General features: G+C 39.7%; 2 protein-coding genes across 2 annotated transcripts in view; one reads left to right on the forward strand and one right to left on the reverse strand.

The window, feature by feature from the left end:
- Positions 1–471: 471 nt before the first annotated feature.
- Positions 472–4,223, reverse strand: fam177a1 (family with sequence similarity 177 member A1). Its single transcript, XM_034675866.1, has 5 exons — positions 4,088–4,223; positions 3,154–3,336; positions 2,576–2,642; positions 2,320–2,417; positions 472–2,164 (listed from the first exon to the last, which is right to left on the reverse strand). Exons 1-5 carry the CDS (start codon positions 4,154–4,156, stop codon positions 1,961–1,963), a joined length of 621 nt encoding a protein of 206 aa, XP_034531757.1. The 5' UTR covers positions 4,157–4,223; the 3' UTR covers positions 472–1,960.
- A 2,259-nt stretch (positions 4,224–6,482) lies between these two features.
- ttc7b (tetratricopeptide repeat domain 7B) overlaps positions 6,483–20,122 on the forward strand; it is a 34,008-nt gene continuing 20,368 nt past the window's right edge. The window contains exons 1-11 of the mRNA XM_034675864.1: positions 6,483–6,705; positions 9,002–9,156; positions 9,272–9,347; positions 9,468–9,560; positions 12,567–12,730; positions 15,857–15,978; positions 16,882–16,960; positions 18,381–18,556; positions 18,763–18,826; positions 18,942–19,079; positions 19,317–19,505. Of these exons, the coding sequence (XP_034531755.1) occupies positions 6,585–6,705; positions 9,002–9,156; positions 9,272–9,347; positions 9,468–9,560; positions 12,567–12,730; positions 15,857–15,978; positions 16,882–16,960; positions 18,381–18,556; positions 18,763–18,826; positions 18,942–19,079; positions 19,317–19,505 (1,377 nt within the window). The 5' untranslated portion in view covers positions 6,483–6,584. The remainder of the gene's footprint in view (positions 6,706–9,001; positions 9,157–9,271; positions 9,348–9,467; positions 9,561–12,566; positions 12,731–15,856; positions 15,979–16,881; positions 16,961–18,380; positions 18,557–18,762; positions 18,827–18,941; positions 19,080–19,316; positions 19,506–20,122) is intronic.

The raw sequence follows: 20,122 nt of genomic DNA on the forward strand, positions 1-20,122 counted from the left end.
TCATTGTCTTCAAACTAACTTCTTTTTGACGTGGTCATTTATGTCAATTTGAACAACAAACTGCTGTTTCTTCCCGATCTCCAAATCTTCATGACATGGATCAACTTGCTGTAACACCTTCAGACACAGAGAAGCATATTTCTTCTCAGAAGAACACAGGCCTATCAATACACTGCTCACACGAAGCCTGTGATCCCTGACAGAGTGAAGTGTACAATAACAAAGGTTTTAATTCTTCCATTTCTAAAGACTAGGACAGATAAACTATTAGCAAAGAAGTGCTTCTTATGTTCAATGTTTTTGCTTTTTTTAAAACAACCCTACTGGCCATGCAGATATTGGGCTGAAGGGGAAGCAATATGAGAGCAGGATGGTCTAATGAATTTATTTCCCCATCCGCCTTTGCCAATTGGTTTTATGCACTAATCCTGCATTTACAGGGTCCTGGAATATCAAATTAGTTCACAGTTAGACCGTTGGCATGAGCTTTTTATTTAAGTAGCTGAATTGTCTCCTCATCAGTTGAAAAGCTTAAGTTAATGTTGGCTTAATTGCAAGAAAGTTTGTATTAATTCACCTATCGTACGTAGATTTCCTGCTCATCCTGATTTCTACCACGGTACTGAGTGTGAAGTGTTAGTTCCTCTTCACGTAAAGTGACCTGGATTAGTTCTGGGCAATAAAACACAAGCGCTGTGCTTGTAGTATCAAGGTTGTTTCCGCATCACAATGTAAAGTTAATGAACAGACCAGAGTCGCAGGATTTGCTTCTACACTTTGGAGCCTGTGATATTCAAAGAGCAGGAAGTAATTTAGCCTGTGTGTGATTCTAATGACTAACAGACAGCAGAGGCATGGCTATACTGTATATTATGATCAACTTTAAAGCCTCTGTAAGTTGAAAAAATTGAAGATTCAGAGCTAAATGTATTTGTGCATTACCAAATACAGTGAAAATTAACTTGTCAGGTATCAGTCAATGATACGAGTGATTTCTATGCTATCTGTCCATCCTCATCAGATTTGAAACATCAATCCATCCATCCATCCATTATCTTGACTGCTTATCCCGTTAGGGGTCACGGGGGGGCTGGAGCCTATCCCAGCTGGCTTCAGGCGGAAGACAGGGTACACCCTGGACAGGTTGCCAACCTATCACAGGGCTAACACGGAAAGACAGACAACCATTCACGCACACACTCACACCTACGGACAATTTAGAGTGACCAATTAACCTGGTGAGCATGTTTTTGGACTGTGGGAGGATTTGAAACATGTACTCGTAATATAAAAACGCAGATGACCATACAGCCATGACAGGCTGGATTAAAGGATATAACGTGTTCCCAGTGTCATCAATCCCTCCTGATCATCACAGCTGAAACTCAGAGAGGAACCAGCTTGGCAGACGCACATGTGGAGGTGCAGACAACTTTGTCAGAGACAAGACACACAGAGACTAAGACCAGAAATGTTCAGTACCAGGAGTTTACAGGAGCTGCTTTACATTGCATAGATATCTCAACATGTTGTCAGTGGTTGGAGCATGTGTCAGCGGCTCCTTATCTCTGGTAAGGTGGTGAGGTAAATTCACTCTCTCCTCTTCAGGTCAGTGCTGATTTCCCTCCACCATGAATCAATTTAAAAACAGAGCTAGGTGTCTGATTCTCGTTAGAATTGAGCACTTGTTTCCCTAAATCCCTGTGAAGCTTAATCAAAAAATAGTTAACAGATATGTCTTAGTCTTGCATATGATTTTACACTATACACAAATCAACATTTACAGGTAAGGCCAGTGCAGACACTTCAACAGCCCTTTCAGTTTCTCATGTGCTTTGTACTTGAATCTGTTTCTTTTAAATAAAAACATAGAAAAATAACGTGTTATTTTACTACACAGCTAGGTAGATTAAGGTTTTTGCAAGCTGATAGAAATGTGTGAATGTTAGTGTGTCAGTCTTCAGGAGGGGAGGGGAGACGGGACTCTGTTTGTGTCTGCAGCGTTGATAGGAGGCTCAGGTTCCAGCTCAAAGCTAATGTTTACAAAGGAAGCTCCAGACGCTTCAGGCTGCTCCACCCGAGCAGGACGAAGATCATCCTGCTGCTCAGCAAACCGCTGCTCTGCCAGCTCAGATAGATGGTTCTCCTCCTCTTCCTCCTCTTCCTGCAGGAGAACATGGATGTATGAAGCATGTAGAGCTTTGCTTTGCTGTGACTGAGACTCAGCTGCATTAACAGCTTTTAAGGTGTGGCTGAAATCATGTTGACATATGAAACTGACGAATGACACTCAAGGATGTGTGCGTTCCTGTGGCCTACCTCTTTCTTTATGCGGTAGTACTCGTCAATGGCGTACTGGTATTTAGGAGTTGTGATGCCGAACAGAGACGCCAGTTTCTCTCCCATGTAGTCACACGCTACAGGAACACACACAAGATCATTTCTCACACTTGGCTGTCACTAAACGTGCAATGCAGGAAATATGTTTGATAGAATAAGAACCCAGTAACATGTACTTTGTTCCTTTTTAGCATGAATGCAAACTTTTGCAGTAGACATAAATGAATTTTTGTACCTGAGATCGTGGAAGTAGCCATTCTCCACGTTTGGAACCAGAAATATGGACCCCAGGTCAGTTTGGACTGAAAATAAAAGAACACATAGGAAAAGAAGCATTACAACCTAACCACACAATATTTATTTTGACCTAAGTTTACTTACAAAGCATCAATACATCTCTAGAATAATAATAGAATAATTCTAGAATAATCCATCCATTCATCTTCTCCCTCTTATTCAGGGCAGGAGAAAATGCTTCACTTTATTTTCCAGGCAGAAGACTGAGTATGCTGACCCAGACCCCCTAAGCAATGTTTTCCTACTAATCCAAGGAGGATCCTGAGGCCTTCCCAGGCCAGATGGGATATATAACCCCTCCATCCAGCTCTTGGTTACTCCCGAGTCTTTTTCCAGTTGGACATTTCAGACTCTTTTAAAACTTGATTCCCAGCTGGAATTGATTTGACAGATATCAGCCATTTATATGTTATAATAAAATAAGGGAAGAGTGTTTATGTTCCCACACAGAAGTGACAAAAATTTGCCAAACACTGGAATTGGCTTCAAGAAAGTGATTTTCTCATCTTAGCATACCGGATCTACAGTAATGACTTCTGTCTTCAAAGGTTCTTCCTCTTCTTCTTCATCAGTGCTGAACTCCTCCATGGTCTCTCCACTGGCAAAGTAGATGGTTCTGCGGGGAACCTTTACCGTCCCCTGCCTTTCTGGAGAGTCGCCCATCTCCACGCTCTCAAATTCTGTCATCCGTACTGGACTCTGAAAAGGTAAATAAATAATAATAATAATAATAATAATAATAATAATAATAATTAGCCTTGTGGCTTTTGATAAAGCAAAGCACAGCCAACAAAATGTTCTTATGAATTTGCAGAAACTAACCAGACAACCAATTAATTAATTGATCATACAGTACAATACTCAGTGCAAGAAGTCAACTCTGCATTATACTGTTTATATATTTTTAAAAAATAAATTGCTTGTATATTTAAATCCCATAAAATCCAATATCTTGCATTTTTTTTATCTTTATTTGAACAAATTCATACTTTGCATGTATTGCTATATTTAAGTTGTTTCGTTCTCTTTCAATTTATCTTCTATCTTGTATCTTTCAACTCATATCTTTATGTTTATATTCTGTATAATAGCATCTGTAGCCCACATTTCCTCCCAGAGATGAAGTATTTTTTGACTCTAATATCTCTCCTGACACACATCTGACTGACTATCATAATAAATCAATCAAAAAGCATCAGAAACTTTCCTTACAAAGTTTTTTACATGCATTGAAAACATTGAGTTTCATTAATAACTTCATTGTTGACTGTAACTATACAGGTAAGACGCTCAGTAATATTCCCACTGGGACCTTCATCTAGCTTTAGCTACTTTATCTGTGTTGACTGTTAGCTCTTTGCTAAGGAAGTAGTATGGTAATGTTCTTAAAAGTCTTCGGTTCAGGTCTCACAAACGTAGAAAGTGCCGAAAGTTGTTCTATAATACTAACCTTATCAGTTTCCATAGTTTGCCCCAGGGAAACGTTCACATTAGTCAGATACAAAGACAGATCTGCCATCTCAGTGAGCCCGTCCACAACACAACGATGTGGCTGTTGTCATCCCGGCGGCGTCACTTCCTGTCAGGCCCTTTCAGAATAAACTGGGAAATTTGCCAGACAACAGAATGTGGAGTTTACCATGATACAGTCTAAAACGATCAGTTAATTTATAGTAGAGCCATAGAGACCTCATCATCAATGTTATAAAAGAGAAAATTAACTTTATCTTCACATTGAAGTTGAAATGAGCACACAAAGTTGGCAGCTTATCACTCTTTTTCCTCTTAATTTTATGCTCTTGCTCTAAATTCAAACCAAATGTGTTAATAAGATAAGATAAGATAAGATAAGATAAGATAAGATAAGATAAGATATACTTTATTGGTCACCCATTGGGTGAAATTCTTTTGTTACAGCAGCTTACAACACGGGACAGGGGAATACAACAATGTACTTACACAGTTAAAAAATATAATAACAATAATAATAGCAATGACAAAGGTAAAATAGAATAGAATAAAATAAAATAAAATAAAATAGAATAGAATAGAGTAGAATAGAATAAAATAAAAAATAAAATAAAGTCAAATGAAATAAAATATGGCAACTATTACAGATGTATACACACTATGTACACTTCTATCTGATAAATAGATAAGGTAAGTTATTGCACGATAAGAAATGCACCAGGTTATTTAAAAACAAACATACACAGTATGAAGAACAGTGCGATTCAGATTCAATAGTTATTTGTGAATGTGCCAAGTCACATAGTAACTTCCATGTAGTGGAATGAAAGATGAGAACAGATGATTAACGGGACACAGCAGTGCTGGTGTTAAACAGTCTGATTGCAGATGGGATGAAGGACCTGCGGTAGCGCTATGTCCTGCAGGGTGGGAGTCTCAGTCTGCTGCTGAAGGAGCTGCTCAGGGACCCCACAGTCTCATGCAGGGGGATGAGAGGGATTGTCCATGATGGATGTCAGCTTGGCTAACATCCTCCTTTCACCCACCTCCTCTATGGAGTCCAGAGGACAGCCCAGGACAGAACTGGCCCTCCTGAACAGTCTGTTAAGTCTTTTCCTGGTGATACTGTCATGACATTTCTAACCATATGTTACACTACAGTACATTGAATATACCTGTCGTTTTGTTACCTCCCCTCAGCAAAGAAAATGTAGGATTTTTTTATAACTGCTGTTCAATATTGATCATTAATGTAGAAATCTGTATATCAGGAATGGAATGAATTGGCTACTTGTAAAATACCTGGTTTATTCTGTAAGGATTTACATTTTTTATTAATAACTTTGTAAAAAAAAATGCTATGTATTTGTGTAAACAAATTTCAACACCTAAAAGTCACCCGATATGTCCCAACTTTTTGTGAAAATTATCTTTATCTATTATCACTGCCATCAGACCTCCCCATGAACAGATCCATACCATCCCTGCATTGTCTGTCACACTCCATCATCTCATCCCAAACTGACTTTCTTGACTGCTGCTGGCATTATATTGCATAATATATTATATCATATAATCATCTTGCAATATTATATTATGTTATATTACATTATTATTGTTTACTATAACTCACGGTCATATAACATACCCATATATATATATATATATATATGTTTTAATGCTAATCTGTCATTACCAACTATAATCACACCATGTCAACCTGTCACTCCTGAATCATTTTTAATACTGCCTGTAATTAATGCTATTTAATCTAAATTCCATTTGTAACATTGTATATATCTAAATTGTATTTTATCTTTATTTATCTATTTTTATTTTATTTTATTCTATTCTATTTTGTTTTATTTTACTTATTTAAACTTCTTCTTGATTGTACTTAAGTCTTTGTAGCTGTAACAACTGAATTTCCCACACGGGGATCAATAAAGTAATATCTTATCTTATCTGTTTTCTTGACAATTGTTTAATATGACAGCGGACATAAATTAAAAAAAGATAGTAGGCTATTGATTAATAAATATATTTATTTCTTTGTGTATTTATGTATTTATTTACTGTGTAGTTATTTGTATATTTCATTATTATTATTATTTTTAATATTATTGTTTTTTTGCTTCCCTTGTGCCTTTCTGTGTTATCATTTCTGTGTTTCATATTATCCTTGCTTGTGAATTTGCATATAATTTAGATTCCATTATTCTCATATTGCATTTCTAACAGAAGGTATTGCGCTTTTTTATTCCTTAAAGAATGCACACACATAATAAATAATACATATACATTCAGGACTTCATCTGAGCTCCTCTTGTGGTGCTGGGATCCATGCAGCTTTTATTTTGATAACTGACCGGATGTTGTAGTTCTTGTAGTCGCTAGCTTGGTAGCAGCTAGAGCTCTCCTCTGGTCTCCTCTGGATCCTCTTCTGGTGTTTTGATCCAGTCGAGCCCACTTTCAAAATGACAGCGAGGAAATCTGGCTCACGACTGGAGACCGAGATCGAGCGGTGCCGTTCAGAGAGCCAATGGGACAAGATACCGGAGCTGGTTCGACAGCTGTCAGCCAAACTAATCTCAAACGGTAAGAGAGGTCTGTGTGTGTCTGTGTTTGTGTGTCGGTGCTTCAGTCAGTGTGGAGGCCTCTCCCCGGTCTCAGTCCCCGACACTTCCTGACATCAGCAACCGAGGAGGAGTCTCCTTACTCTGGGCTCTAGTTAGATACAGTTAGTATTTTCTTTCTTTGAAACGTGTGATAAACTGAACACTTTGAAATGGTTAATTATGGGTTCAGATCAAAGCTAGCTTCACATATGTTAGCTGCTCGGCTACATGCTAGCTGTCAAACTCCTTGCAGGTTGCTCACCTGAGAGAGAGGAGATGCTTTATAAAAACAAAGAAAAGTACAGTTTAGTGTCAGTATCAAACACTCATATTAAAAGAAACACTGAAGGTTGTTACAGATTTCTCTTTGACATGTTTTCTTTAAATATAATGCCACAGTTTGGTTGCATTTGGCTACAGGATAAGCCTTGGCTTCAGCCTACACCTTTCTTGGTCAACATGTTTTGACTTAAACATATGTGGATGTGTTTGCATGTTTATATGTATGCATAAATATACTTGTGTATGTGTACTTATGCATGTACATATGGATATGTATGTGTGTGTGTGTGTGTGTGTGTGTGTGTGTATGGGTCATTGACAAATAACCCTCAAAAAAAGTATTTTTTTTTAAGTATTTCCAGAATGGTCACAATGCATATTTTCGTGTCTGAAATAATGTGTTCTAATAAGCACGGCTCTGGAAAAACTGGAAAACCTGGAAAACAGTAGACCAGTTTTCCAGTACTAGAGAACACCTGGCAAATGGGAGAAAAAGTAAAATGTCCTGGAAAATTATTCCAACATGACTGTGTGTGATCTAACAAGATTAAAAAAACACATCCCCATTCAACATTTGTGGCCATTTTAGTCATTCAGATCTATTTAGGTCAATTTATGCACTGATCCTCTGATTATTATTATTATTATTATTATTATTATTATTATTATTATTATTATTTCAGTAAGGCAGCTTCCAGAGTCCTTTGCTGGCTCTTTTGTTTTTTACTTAGCTCATTTTATATTTTTGGAGAAAAGAGAAGGCTGAGATGAGAGTTGCCCATCATTTTTGCTTTGTTGCACAACTGCAGCTGTTTATGCTGCTATATCTAACCCCCATTATAGATAGAAAATAGTTATTTTTGCATGATTGATATCTTCTATTCAGTCCCTGGAGTCCTCAACTGCCCCAACTGCTGTTGATTGAAAAGTTAAGATTCCCATGAACAAGTGTGTAATATTTTACTCCCTGTGTCATAAAATAGGTATTACACATTTTGAATTTGTACAATTGAACAATTTTCACTCCAGGTGCTTGAATAACTTCCTTTTCTGGGCACTGGTCATTGTTCACAGTCTGTGTAGCAGCCCTAGATGGAAGAACATAGAGATAAGATGCAACTGGAACAAAAGGCAGGGCTGCATTGTGTTAGGTTGATTTTATAAGATAGTTGCAAGTGAGCATAAAGAAGTTTCAGCTGCTGCAGGTTACAGGGGGATAAATCAAAAAGGCCAAACGTAAGGGGACTCTCTCTAACTATATAAATAAAAAGTGAAGGTTCTGATGTGTAGCCCTTGCATGTGATTGATTGATGCACATTGATTGCATGTGTATGTGACATAAATTCGCATTCAGTAAGATAACTGACCATTTAAAAAATGTGCAAGCTGAGAATGTAGCAGTCAATTCCCAAACACTGTGAAACTGCCGCTGAAAGAGCATTTGACACGAGAGCGCTGTGAGCTGTGAGCTGTGAGCTGTGAGCTGTGGTCACTGACTGGGATCAGAAGCAGGATTACTTTTCTTTCCGCCCTTTGAAACTCTGAATACTCACAAACATTTCAGTAGTTAGTTAAGGCTGAACATAAGTCTGACTGGTACGTGTGCTGCATTGTTTCACCGTGTAATTGCAATTCTGCTCGAGCCAACCACAAGGAGAACTCTTACGTTCCCAATGTAGTGAGTAAGATCTGTGGATTGCTGATGTGCAAGACTGATGAAAGATTAGATATGGGAAAAAATAGTACTGTGTTCTCTGACTTTAGGATGAGCTCCATGTTTCCATGAAGGTAGTGGGTCTGTCGAACTGAGTCTGCAGGTTTCTACAACCCTAATACCCCATCATGAGTTGTTCCTCTAGCCCCTGAGACCTGTACTGACTTTATTTATTCACCCCAAAGTGAAGAGGTTGAAGTTTGTGAAGCAGTATCCTTGCTGTCATGATTTCTCCTATCATCTCATGCTGTATATATCTCGTTTGTCTCTGTGTGCATAGATGACCTAGGGGAGCTGCTGCTGGGAGAATGCAAGCTTCAGACATACCTGAAGGAGAACCCCATCAAACAGGGAGCCAGTCCAAGGGGCCCACGACCCAAACTGGTGGAGGTCAGAAAACACCTGACTGCTGCTCTGGACAGAGGAAACCTCAAGGTAACGGGAATGAAGAGATAGTGTTCATGCAAGTTTTTCACAGTCTGAAGATCACACTGCAAGACTTCTTCCTTTTTGTTGTCGTCCTTTCAAACGTCTGTTGTCTGCCCTCCAGGCTGATTACCTGCAGGAAGCCAGCCTGTTGATGGCCAAGCTGTGCTATGTGGAGGGAGAATACAGAGACGCTTTAGGTAACCCACATAATCTCTCTGGTTTTTGTTCCTGTTATAGGTTTTAAAAATGCTGTTTTGTCAATACATGAAATCATACTCTTTGCAATATGAACTGATAAATAATTGATGTATTGGCAGGCCACTATAGCAGGGTGAACCTGGATGACATGCAGCTGTCAGGAGCTCCTGTGTACAGGCTGTCAATGATCGCAGAGGCGTACGCTACCAAAGGTATGAACGCATACACACACATATACACTGTAAAAGCCATAGTCATGTTTTTGGGTCAAGCTGTAAACCATATTCATTATTGTGCCACTGGGTGTTGCTGTCCTTTTGCTTAGGGCACAGGTATATAGGTAAACTTGCCAATGTATCATATGTGTTTTGACCCCGGAAGGGCATATGGTTTTTGACCACTGTGGCGGCATGCGGCATGAAGAAACCACAGCTGTATCGTTTGTTTCTTTCTTTTGTTCAATGAATGGAAACTGATGGACGCTGTATTCACTTCGAATGGTGCTGTAATAAAACAGATTGTATTATGCTGCAAACCAAAGACACGCCTGCAGAAATGCTATTGAAACAACATACAGCAAATGGTATTGTATTGACCTGCATACGACAGTACAGCACATCAGCCAAGTCACTCCTAGGAGTAAAAAAACACATCCCCAGCTTTAGTATTGCACTAAGCTTCTATATGCACCAAGGGATTACACTATGAAGCAGGTTTAACATAACCTGGGTATGTTTGGTTATCTGGCTTCACTAACCCTGACAGAGGAGATCACACAACAATCCGAGGAAGCTGCTCATCAATATGAAAAGTCAAACCAGAGTTGCCATGAGCGCGTTCACATCAACAAGTCTGCTGTCAGCAGATCGTCGCATTTTATAGACTCAGGGCAGAACTATACTATAAGAAAAATATGAAGAAGATAAACATATAATCAAAACAAGAGAAGGACTGGCAAACTAGAAAGAAATGCACAAATGCCGACTTGTAATATCACTCTCTCATTACACTTGTTTATCACTTTGAATCTGAATCATATGTTATTATTACTTTCCATTCTGGGCTGCAGCTGAAATCTTACATCTAAAACTATCATACATGCTACAAGAATACATCCAAGCAAAGAAGAGTTAAAAAGAATAAATCAGGACTTATTATAGGCAGATTGATCATGCACTACCTCTTATAAATAAAAGATCTTAACACTCTGGTGTTAGCCTGTTTGAGTCTCTTTTGCAATATGATGTCAGGAAAGCACAATCAATATCTTTCATTCATATTTTTTCATATATAAAATCATACAGTTAGACAAAGTGTCCTGACACTCCCTCCCCCACTCATGATCAGCTCACAGAGCTCCATAATCAAGCTCATTGATTGGTCAGTGAGCAGAGTTTTCCACAAACTGACCTCTCATCCTGAACACATCCTGCTCAGGCACAGGTTAGGTGTTCAGCATAAGTTACCATGCTGTTACACCTGGTAAGAAGTGAACCACCTTAGTGCGGAAAACCCAGAGCTAACCTTGAAGTCACCTTGATAACTGCTAATCCTGCTTTGTTGTACAACCCCCTGGTCATTGTTAAAGCTCTTTAAAGGCAACAGCAAACGACTCAGCTGTTAGGTTTTCTTGTTGTCCTTCCATACATCAAACCTTTTCCTGTAACTGACACATTTTGTGATAACCTTGAGAGCATATCTTAAAATTTGCAAGTTAAAATGAGAGTTAAAAGTTAGAATTGAAGAATACAGATGATAGCTATGACACAACACACCCATGTCAGTGCTTGTTTACATCTAGATAGTGGCGCATTTTGTTATTATGACAGTTGCCATTAATCTGTACAGCCAGGGTTAGTGGAGAATGGTTGCACTTCACTTTAGATGCAACATATGACCAGCGATAGAGACTTAAGATAAATATAATATAAAATATACCCACCAACTAGCCCACTGTTTCTTAAAGCAGGGGTTCCCAAAGTGGGGGTCGGGACCCCCTGGGGGGTCGTGAAACACAAATGGGGGGTCCTGAGATGTCTTCCAGAATTTTTTTTCTTTTTAAGTTGTCTAAAATAGTACATTTTACCCATTATAATAAAACAAAATATCAACAAAAATAGTAGCTAAACTTGAAATAAAACATTGAAAATAGAAAATGTGATGAGTTTTCTGCCATTCTTTTTGCCAGATGGCTATATGACAGTCCTCTGGCTTTTTTCTTTTACTGAAAGTAGTTTAAATATGTCATGCATTTAGTTAAAAGAATATGTGTTTACATTTTCTGAGAAAGTTGGTTGTAATCATTTGTGCGTACGCATGGTCTGAGGAAGTTCTATTTTTGTTCGCAGTGTAAGAACAAATTCAAGTAAGAATATATTGATGAATCCCAGATTTGTGCTTCAAACGTGCGTACGCACAGTTCAAGCATGTATTCGTGTGTACGCACTGTTAGTGAATGAGGCCCATTCAGAGGAAAAAGTATTCAACTTTGATAAAAACATCTTCTTGTTTTTCAATAATGAACTTATTAGAATTTAGAGGGCAAAGATCTGAGTCACAGTAACATCAGGTTTTTAAAAAAACATGACGTCTTTGAAACACCTGCAGAGAATTTTATAACATGTGGTTTATCTTAGACTTCTGCTATCCCTCATTACTGGGTAAGAAACCTCCACTGGATGCTTCACTCTCAGACCTTTTAGCTATTCAGACTTAGTAAGACTCCTCTGATGATCACATACTCTGCAGAAAAAACCCTTTGGTATCATGTTCCTCCTGTAAATGTAAATATGGTGTGACTACTTCAGTTTAATGTAGGCCTACAGTCAAGTGGCGGTTTATCTATTTGCATGTCTCAGCCGGCCGTCAATCCAGCCTGCTCTGATATCCACACTACTGCACTGCTCCACATGAGGGCAGTAAAGCGTCACTAATGAACAGCATGGAAAAAACTGTAGTATGATGAACTCTTGTTGTCATACTATCATTTTTGTTATTTTATAATGGACATGTATCCATGTAACATGATTTAATGTTAGATATAACAAAAGCCTTTAATTTATGATTGATGTGATGTCAAATAAATGGCTATCATTTATTTGTCATAGGTTTATGACACAAAGCAGATTGATGTGAAAACCCTCGTTAGTGGAGGAAGCAGCACTCTAAACTGCACCATGGCTTTTTGTGTCAGCCTCATTCTCTCTCTCGCCCCTCAGGACTGTGTCTAGAGAAGGTCCCAGCTGCCTCTCCGTCCCTGTCCAATAAGAACACGGGGTCTCCGGCGTCCAATAGGAGCATGACAGATCGGGAGCAGGACATCATCACCTGCTACGAGAAGTCTGGAGACATCGCTCTGCTGTACCTGCAGGAGGCCGAGAAGGTACACGTTTGCTGTCGTTGTTTTACTATCTTACTTGTTTGATAAGCATCCACTGCAGTGTTTTCTCACATGGTGTCACACAATTACTCAGCTGAAATCTTGTAAATGCCTGGACTTCAAAGTGCTCTGCCATCCCTGTGGGTGTGTGATAAATAATCTGCTGACAGTGCGAAAGTTTGACTAATGCATTCTGCTGCTGACAGCCAGCTGGCAAAGTGATCTCTGTCTCTGTGTTTGGAGAATGTAAACAACAGTAAAATCTAAGAAAAGACAAGAGGATCCAAAATAGACAGTGCTTACAATGTCCATGTGTAACAGAGGGTGATGAGGTAATTTCAGAGGTTCATTTGTTCATGGGTATAATCTCAGAAAAAAAAAGATGTAACCCAGTAACAGTATGAATGTGTAATCTGAATACACACCAGCATGAGTTACTGGACAAAAATAGCGTGTTAAATTAAGAACCAGTTAAAGTTAAAGGAATTAAAGTGCTGATGAATACTGATGGAACATTTCTAAAGCTTGAAGTGAAGTCTTAAATATCTTTTTGATACGACCTAAGCCGAAAACCTAAAGATGTTCAGTTCATGTCCTTTAAAAACAATTAAATGCAGTAAATGGAGCATCATGAATTAGAGACATTTTGACAATTTTAAGCAATAAAGGGGATTCAGATGACTTATTATTAATTATCTCAGAAGCTGCTGCTAATATTTGCACTGTACTGTATCCATAAACCAAAAAAGGTCCTCAGGTATTAAATTAGAATGCCTGTTGTAACGTATCAGGTGGTGACTTTGTTTCTTAAGGCTGAAAGTTGTGCATCTCTGAGCATGTAGGAGTGTGACTGACTTAAAGCTAGGGTTGTTAGTCATGGAAAACTAGCATAAATTTGAATGTAGCATTTCCTCAGGGCTCCGTCTACCCCCCCTCCCCCTCCTCGGAGCTCCTCCAAAACGACGCCCTCACTCACATGCACAAGCACCGATGATTCGCCACCATATGATCGTGACTGATTCAAAACCGGTCCTCAGCACATCGTTTGTGTTTTGCACTACGTCAACTCATGTCTCAGTCAGCCGTAAGAAAACACCAAAGCATTCTCATAGTGAAAGTTAAAAACACAAACAAACATGAAATGTACGCGCAGGAGGCGGGCAGAACGGCAGGACAGGATTTGATTGTTTTCATGATTTGGCTCCTGATGGAAGGGATTGGTTGGTGTTTTCCCAGGTTTACTCCAGCAGCTTCTTTACTCTTTTTTAAGAACACATTATGTATTGATTGCTATCAGGACATAAAGATCATTTTAACCAGTACAACAAAAAGTGTATCTAAATCTGACTACCAACCCCAGCTTTAACTAACAGGGTCGTTTGTTGTAGTTGTTTGCCAGGCGACAAGGTGATGTCCTGAACCCGGCCTCTTTCCCAGTGTCTGGTTTTGGCAGTGATCATTTCATTAATAAAAGTTATGACTATAAATGTCTTTCAACTAACTCTTTTTTCCTTTATGAAGACAAGAGCACAATGAGCCCAAACTACATCATTGATAATAAAAAACTCAGACAAATGTATGTTGTGTTTCCGTTAAAGAGACAGGGCTGAAATGTTAATGGACTGTTGGACATTCAAAATCTATGATATTTTTCCCCGCTGGGCGTCCCATCTGTCTTAATACAAGCTCCTGTAAAAGGTTGAATTAGTCCAGAGGCACAGCGCTACTTTTGTCACTCTGCAACAGAGCGCTGCCGTATAAATTCTTACCACTTTCATGCATCTTTTCTATTTTCATCAGTGAATATGGTTTAACCTTGACACCAGAATGTGAGAAAACATTTTGTCTAGAAGTAATGACTAAAATGTTTTGAGTTTTATTTACTAAATCTACACTGAAGCTTCAGAGGGCATAAAAGACTGACATGACAAAACCTAAAAGGCTTTTTCTGTTAAATCTGAAGTAGCTGCCAGAATTAACACTGAGTCAGCATTTCTGAAACGATGACCGCCCATCTTTTGGCTTCATAATGCTTCTTCAGTGGATGACATGCCTGAGACTACGTCCATGTTTCATACAGACCATGACACAGTTATACTGGAACAACAAGGCATTGAACAGTTGGTCGTCTTTCAGTCAGGAGGCTGAGGATCACGTGAAGTGTCCGTGGGCAAGACCCGTAACCAAACTGCCCCATGAGTGTGCCAGCAGTGTGTGATGGGATTGGTTGAAACTGCTGGGGGCTTTACCGAGCAGCCTGTCATCAGTGTGTGAATGGGTGAATGTGACGTCATGTACAAGGGCTTTGGGTGATCAGAAGACTAGAGAAGGTGCTATATAAATACAGTCCATTCACTGTTTACCATTTACCTTCTCCAAAATAATGGAAGCTTAAATGTTTTTATAATCTGTAGTATCATGAGGACCTTCACTGGACCTAGAAACACAGCCACCATAGTCTGCAGTAGGTCTCACTTTCCTGCCATCCACCAAATTCAGACTGTCAGGTAGTGAAGTGTGATTCCCCGCTCTGAAGAACTTTTTTCGCTGCTGCAGAATCCAGCTGCAGCAAGCTTCACACCACTGCAGGGTTCATGGTATTGCAGATGGTGATGTGAGGCTTTTTATTTTGCCTGCATTGCCAGAGACACTTGTTTCACCGAGCTCCTGATGCACTGTTTATGAGTTGATTTACTTCCAGAGGCAGTTTGGAGCTCTGCAGTGAGTGATGCAATACATGATAGGTGATTTCTATGCACCTCAGCTGTGAGTTTGGGTGGGCTGTTGATGCTCCGAGGCAGCTTCACTACACAATAAAAGCACTCACACTCGTCTTGGGCAGATCAAGTAAGGCAGAAATTTCACAATGTAACCTTTGGCAAAGGTGGCAGCCTGGTACAAGGTAGCTGTGCTCTTTATGACCCATTCTTTATTCTATATGCATGTTATGGAGACTGACTACATGTTGGATTTATGTGACTGTTTCTGCTGTAAGTTGTTAAATCTCCTGAACTCCAGAATTAGAGAGTGTGTCCTCTGACTTTTGGCTTTGCCGTTTAATTTCATAAAGGTTTGAGTCTGAATTCTGTGATAACATTTGTATCCCTTTCTGTGTTTGTGTTTCTCCAGGCATTGTCAGCAGGCATGCAGAACCGCAGCCCCAAACCTGGCCCGACAGCCCAGGACCTTGAATTGGGCTACTTCCTGGAGACAGGCTTGCAGAGAGCCCACGTCATCCACTTCAAGAACGGGTAAGAACGGTGGCAGCAGAACCACAGATACAGGAGGAAGAAAAAGGGGGGAGAGGGAAGGTGTTTCAAGCAGGTTTACACTCTTATAAAATCTTTTTGCTTCTTGAGTTTCTCGATGGGTGTCAGTTGCCCAGCAGAAACAAAGAACAACCCTCTGTGGGCACTGTCCACCCACTTTGCACTCATCGTGTTCCAAAGCTGCTGACAGATTGATAAAAGCAAAACAAAAGTGTGAAAAGCAACATACACTGAGCAGCAGAAAGTAGTTCCCACAGAGTTGTTGTTTTTAGTTCAGCAGGGCTTCAAAGGAATGAAATAATTCTTTAGTTTACTTCATAAATCTGCTTTATTTTCTGTCTGACTCTGTGCTAAGTTATTGTTTTTACAGTGTTTCAAACTTCAGTGTGAGGACAGGGAGTGTAAAGGAGCTTAAACTTGTAAATACTGCAGATGAGCCTTTTTCACCCACATGTGACTCTGGTGTCTCAGTTTAGTCCTCATCACAGAGGAAGTTATAAATTCAAACTCAAAGGAGGAAATATAGTTTACTAAAATGACTTTCATAATTCCTGACTATAACAACCTTTAAAGCTCTCTCTCATTTGAAGCCGCCAGCATTTTAAATTACCTAGCACAGCATGAAATACCCAACAAACATAAACAAACATCAAAGACGTAAGATGTGAATGTTAAAAAGTAGTTAACTCGGGTTTCCAGCATCACCTTAAGACAGACTTCTGCTGCGTCATGTTGTGCAAAACACATTTGCTGATGATGCTGCTAAATATTTATGAGTACACTGACTCTCCCTGAGAGAAACTTTCAGATATTTGGAACATAATTGTGCACGTTACAGATTCTGATGTGTGTTCTTCTGTTTGTTTCCCCAACACGTTGTCACAGAAACCTGACGCGAGGCGTGGGGCGGTTTCGTGAGATTCTTCGAGCAGTTGAGAACAGAACCACTCAGAGCCTGCGCATGGTGAGGGAGGATTTGGGAGACCAGCTTTTTTTTTTTGTTTCATTTTGGCCAAGATGAGGAGATATTAGGTTATCACTTCCCTCACTACTCCTCTGTGACTTCAGAAAATAATAGTTTGTGAGTTTTGGAAGATGACTTATTTAATTGGATGCAGAAACTTAGCTTGAGGCAACCTCAGGAAGTTAGGCGAAGAGGAGAGATGCATTCAACCCCAAAGTATTCATTTTTAATTGTTGTTGTTGTTTTTTTGATTAAAACAACTGAGAACAGGTGTAGAAGAATGAAGCTCACAGGTGTTGTAGTGAGGATTTTGTCCTTAGATCAAGCCTAAAACTGTTTCTCCAAAAGCCTTTTATATAAACCGGACATCCCCTCGGTTACATCATGCTTTGTTTTTTGGCTAATAGTTCTGTAAACTAAATACTGGGCTTGACAATGTGGCTGTCACATCCTGATTCTTTGGAGATAGGAGTACCATATTTAGACAAGAGGTTAGAACTGAGGAGGGGTGAGAGGTAGGCAAATGCTGAGTCATCAGCCATTGCTCACATTAGCTTGGTCAGCAAGCTGCTTTTGTTTTTTGTGGTTACTTTGATAACACTTGGATGATCATTTTGGTTTTGCAGAAATCCGGCAAAGAAAAAACATGTACTCACTGACAGAATGCTCAGCTGAGTCCCTTACCCTCCTGTTATGTTCCTTTCTCAGGAACAGCAATAAGGTTCCTGGGTCAATTTAACCCGGGGCATATTTAATTATCAAAAAGTGTCAGAACCCAAAAAAATACCAATTAACATTTTTTTTATCTCATTATTAACTCCATAACTAACCATTTAAATCAATATTCAGTGCAATAGTGTTCTTTAATCCTCACAGATCATGGTTTAATGAGGATAACTTGCTGATTTTTAATGAAAATTCATGTTAAAAGGGTGTGTTTATCTACAAAACTAACATCATACTGTGTTTAAAAGACTTCAAACTAGAGAATACACACTATGTAAGAATCTGATCTGTTTCCATATAATCAGATGTGTTTTATAACACGTAGAGTCGCCTCCTGCAGGTCAGGAAAAAAGGAGGTTAAAGATATTTCTATGACTTTACTTTTCATAACAAGAGGCTTTTAAATGTACGACTTCTTTCATATTATTACCTAATAATGTCAACAGTGCTTCATTCAGTAGAATTTGAGTGTTATCAATGTTAGCCTCTGCCTCAGTCTCACCTTACGTGTACATTGCAATGGATGTAGATAGAAAACCCACCACAAGCTATTAGAGTATTTTTGTTTTGTACATGATGACTCAAGAATCCTTGTTACAGTCCGCACAGGGGGGAAATGTATATAAGGACCCAGATAACAGATTTCTGATGTGTTGAGTGTCATGTGTTTCACTGTGTGCGTTTGTGCCTGCAGACCATAGCCAGACAGCTTGCAGAGATCCTGCTCAGAGGAATGTGTGAACAGAGTTACTGGTCTCCCCTGGAAGACCCTCCAACAGTGTCACCGCTGGATGATCCAACACGGCAAGGACACACTCAATGCAAAAACTACAGCCTGAGCCGACGCCCACGAGTGTACTCGGGAGAGAAGTAAGGGATGAAGTGTGTTTGCTGATGTTAAAGCAGGGAATACTGTGGAAAACAGCCAGCATGGCTCCTAAACAAAACTGATGCCAGTGTTCTTGTTTACCAGATTTTCTCTTGATGATAGTTTCCTCCATTTGTCCTTTTTCTCTTCCTCTCATCCTTGTCCATCTCCATCTGTCTGGCTCTCGTGGTGCATTGCTGTATCTCAGCCTGTTTTGCCCTCAAGAGAACACAGAAGAGGCTTTGCTGCTGCTGCTCATCAGTGAATCCATGGTGAGACACAAACACTCTTTAGAAAAAGTTTCACACCCCTGTGAAAAGCAGCAGATCCTCAAAGTTCACCAGAAAGTGCTGTTTTTACATCTATACCTGTGCTTGTGTGATTCAGGCGAACCGTGACGCTGTCCTGAGCAGAATTCCCGAACACAACAACGATCGTATCATCAGCCTACAGTCTGCCTCTGTGGTGTACGACCTGCTGACTATAGCTCTGGGCAGGAGAGGGCAGTACGAGATGCTATCAGAGGTGAGTAATCCCTCTGTGGACTGCTTAGTCACAGTCGTAGTGATTGTGGAAAGTGTTTCAGCCCACACCCCTCGTACACCCACACAGAATTACACTTAAATTCTTTTTCACATTCATTTCCCTTCACAAATGAATGTTTTATTACAGCCTAATTGGCTCTGCAAAGGCTGGCTAGATGAAGCTGAAGAGAAACCTGATAACACTAATGAAATTTGTCCCTTTGTTCGCTGTCTCTAGTGTTTGGAGAGAGCCATGAAGTTTGCCTTTGAAGAGTTTCATCTGTGGTACCAGCTTGCCCTGTCTCTAATGGCAGCTGGGAAATCAGCTCGAGCCGTTAAAGTCCTGAAGGAGTGTATTCGACTGAGGCCTGATGACCCCACGATCCCACTGCTCGCTGTCAAGCTGTGTATCGGACCTCTGCACTGGGTAAAGAAAACTCTGCAGACAGAAATTCAACAAAGCTTGTCGCCTTAGGATTGTAGAGACTCTCAGGGAGATTCTGTTAACATTATACAGCATTTACAGCATGCAGATCAAAAGCCTTTGTTTGCATTCAAACAAATAACATTAAAAGAGAATGGTAAGTTATACAAACACAATAAAGCATGAGTAGGTTTTTCTTCTGAGCGTACAATTCCTGCTCATCTAGTGCAGGATCAGAGAGAGGTAGAGAAAGAGTAGACAGGAAACAAGAAAGCATAAGGGGGCAGTGATGGAGTAGGAGCACAAACAGGAGTCATCTTTTTTTTCTTTTTTTTTTTTTTTTGTTATTGGACAGCAGTTTGTTATACAGAGAGAATATAAAAGAGAGAATAATGTTCATTTCCTCTGCAGTGCTCAGTTTATAAAGATTAGAACTAAATACAACCCGGGGGAGACAATATGTCCACATTAGAGCAGGGGTTCCCAAACTTTTCAGCCCACGACCCCCAAATTATAGGTGCCAAAGACTTGTGACCCCCTCGAAGTGGTTAAATGTTGCTTCATACTTCAAAATTAGTTTACATACATGCACATGTGGCTGTGTTTCCTGTGCAGCTGTG

The sequence above is a fragment of the Notolabrus celidotus genome, chromosome 22, assembly GCF_009762535.1.
Source record: "Notolabrus celidotus isolate fNotCel1 chromosome 22, fNotCel1.pri, whole genome shotgun sequence".
In the NCBI taxonomy this organism is placed as follows: domain Eukaryota; kingdom Metazoa; phylum Chordata; class Actinopteri; order Labriformes; family Labridae; genus Notolabrus; species Notolabrus celidotus.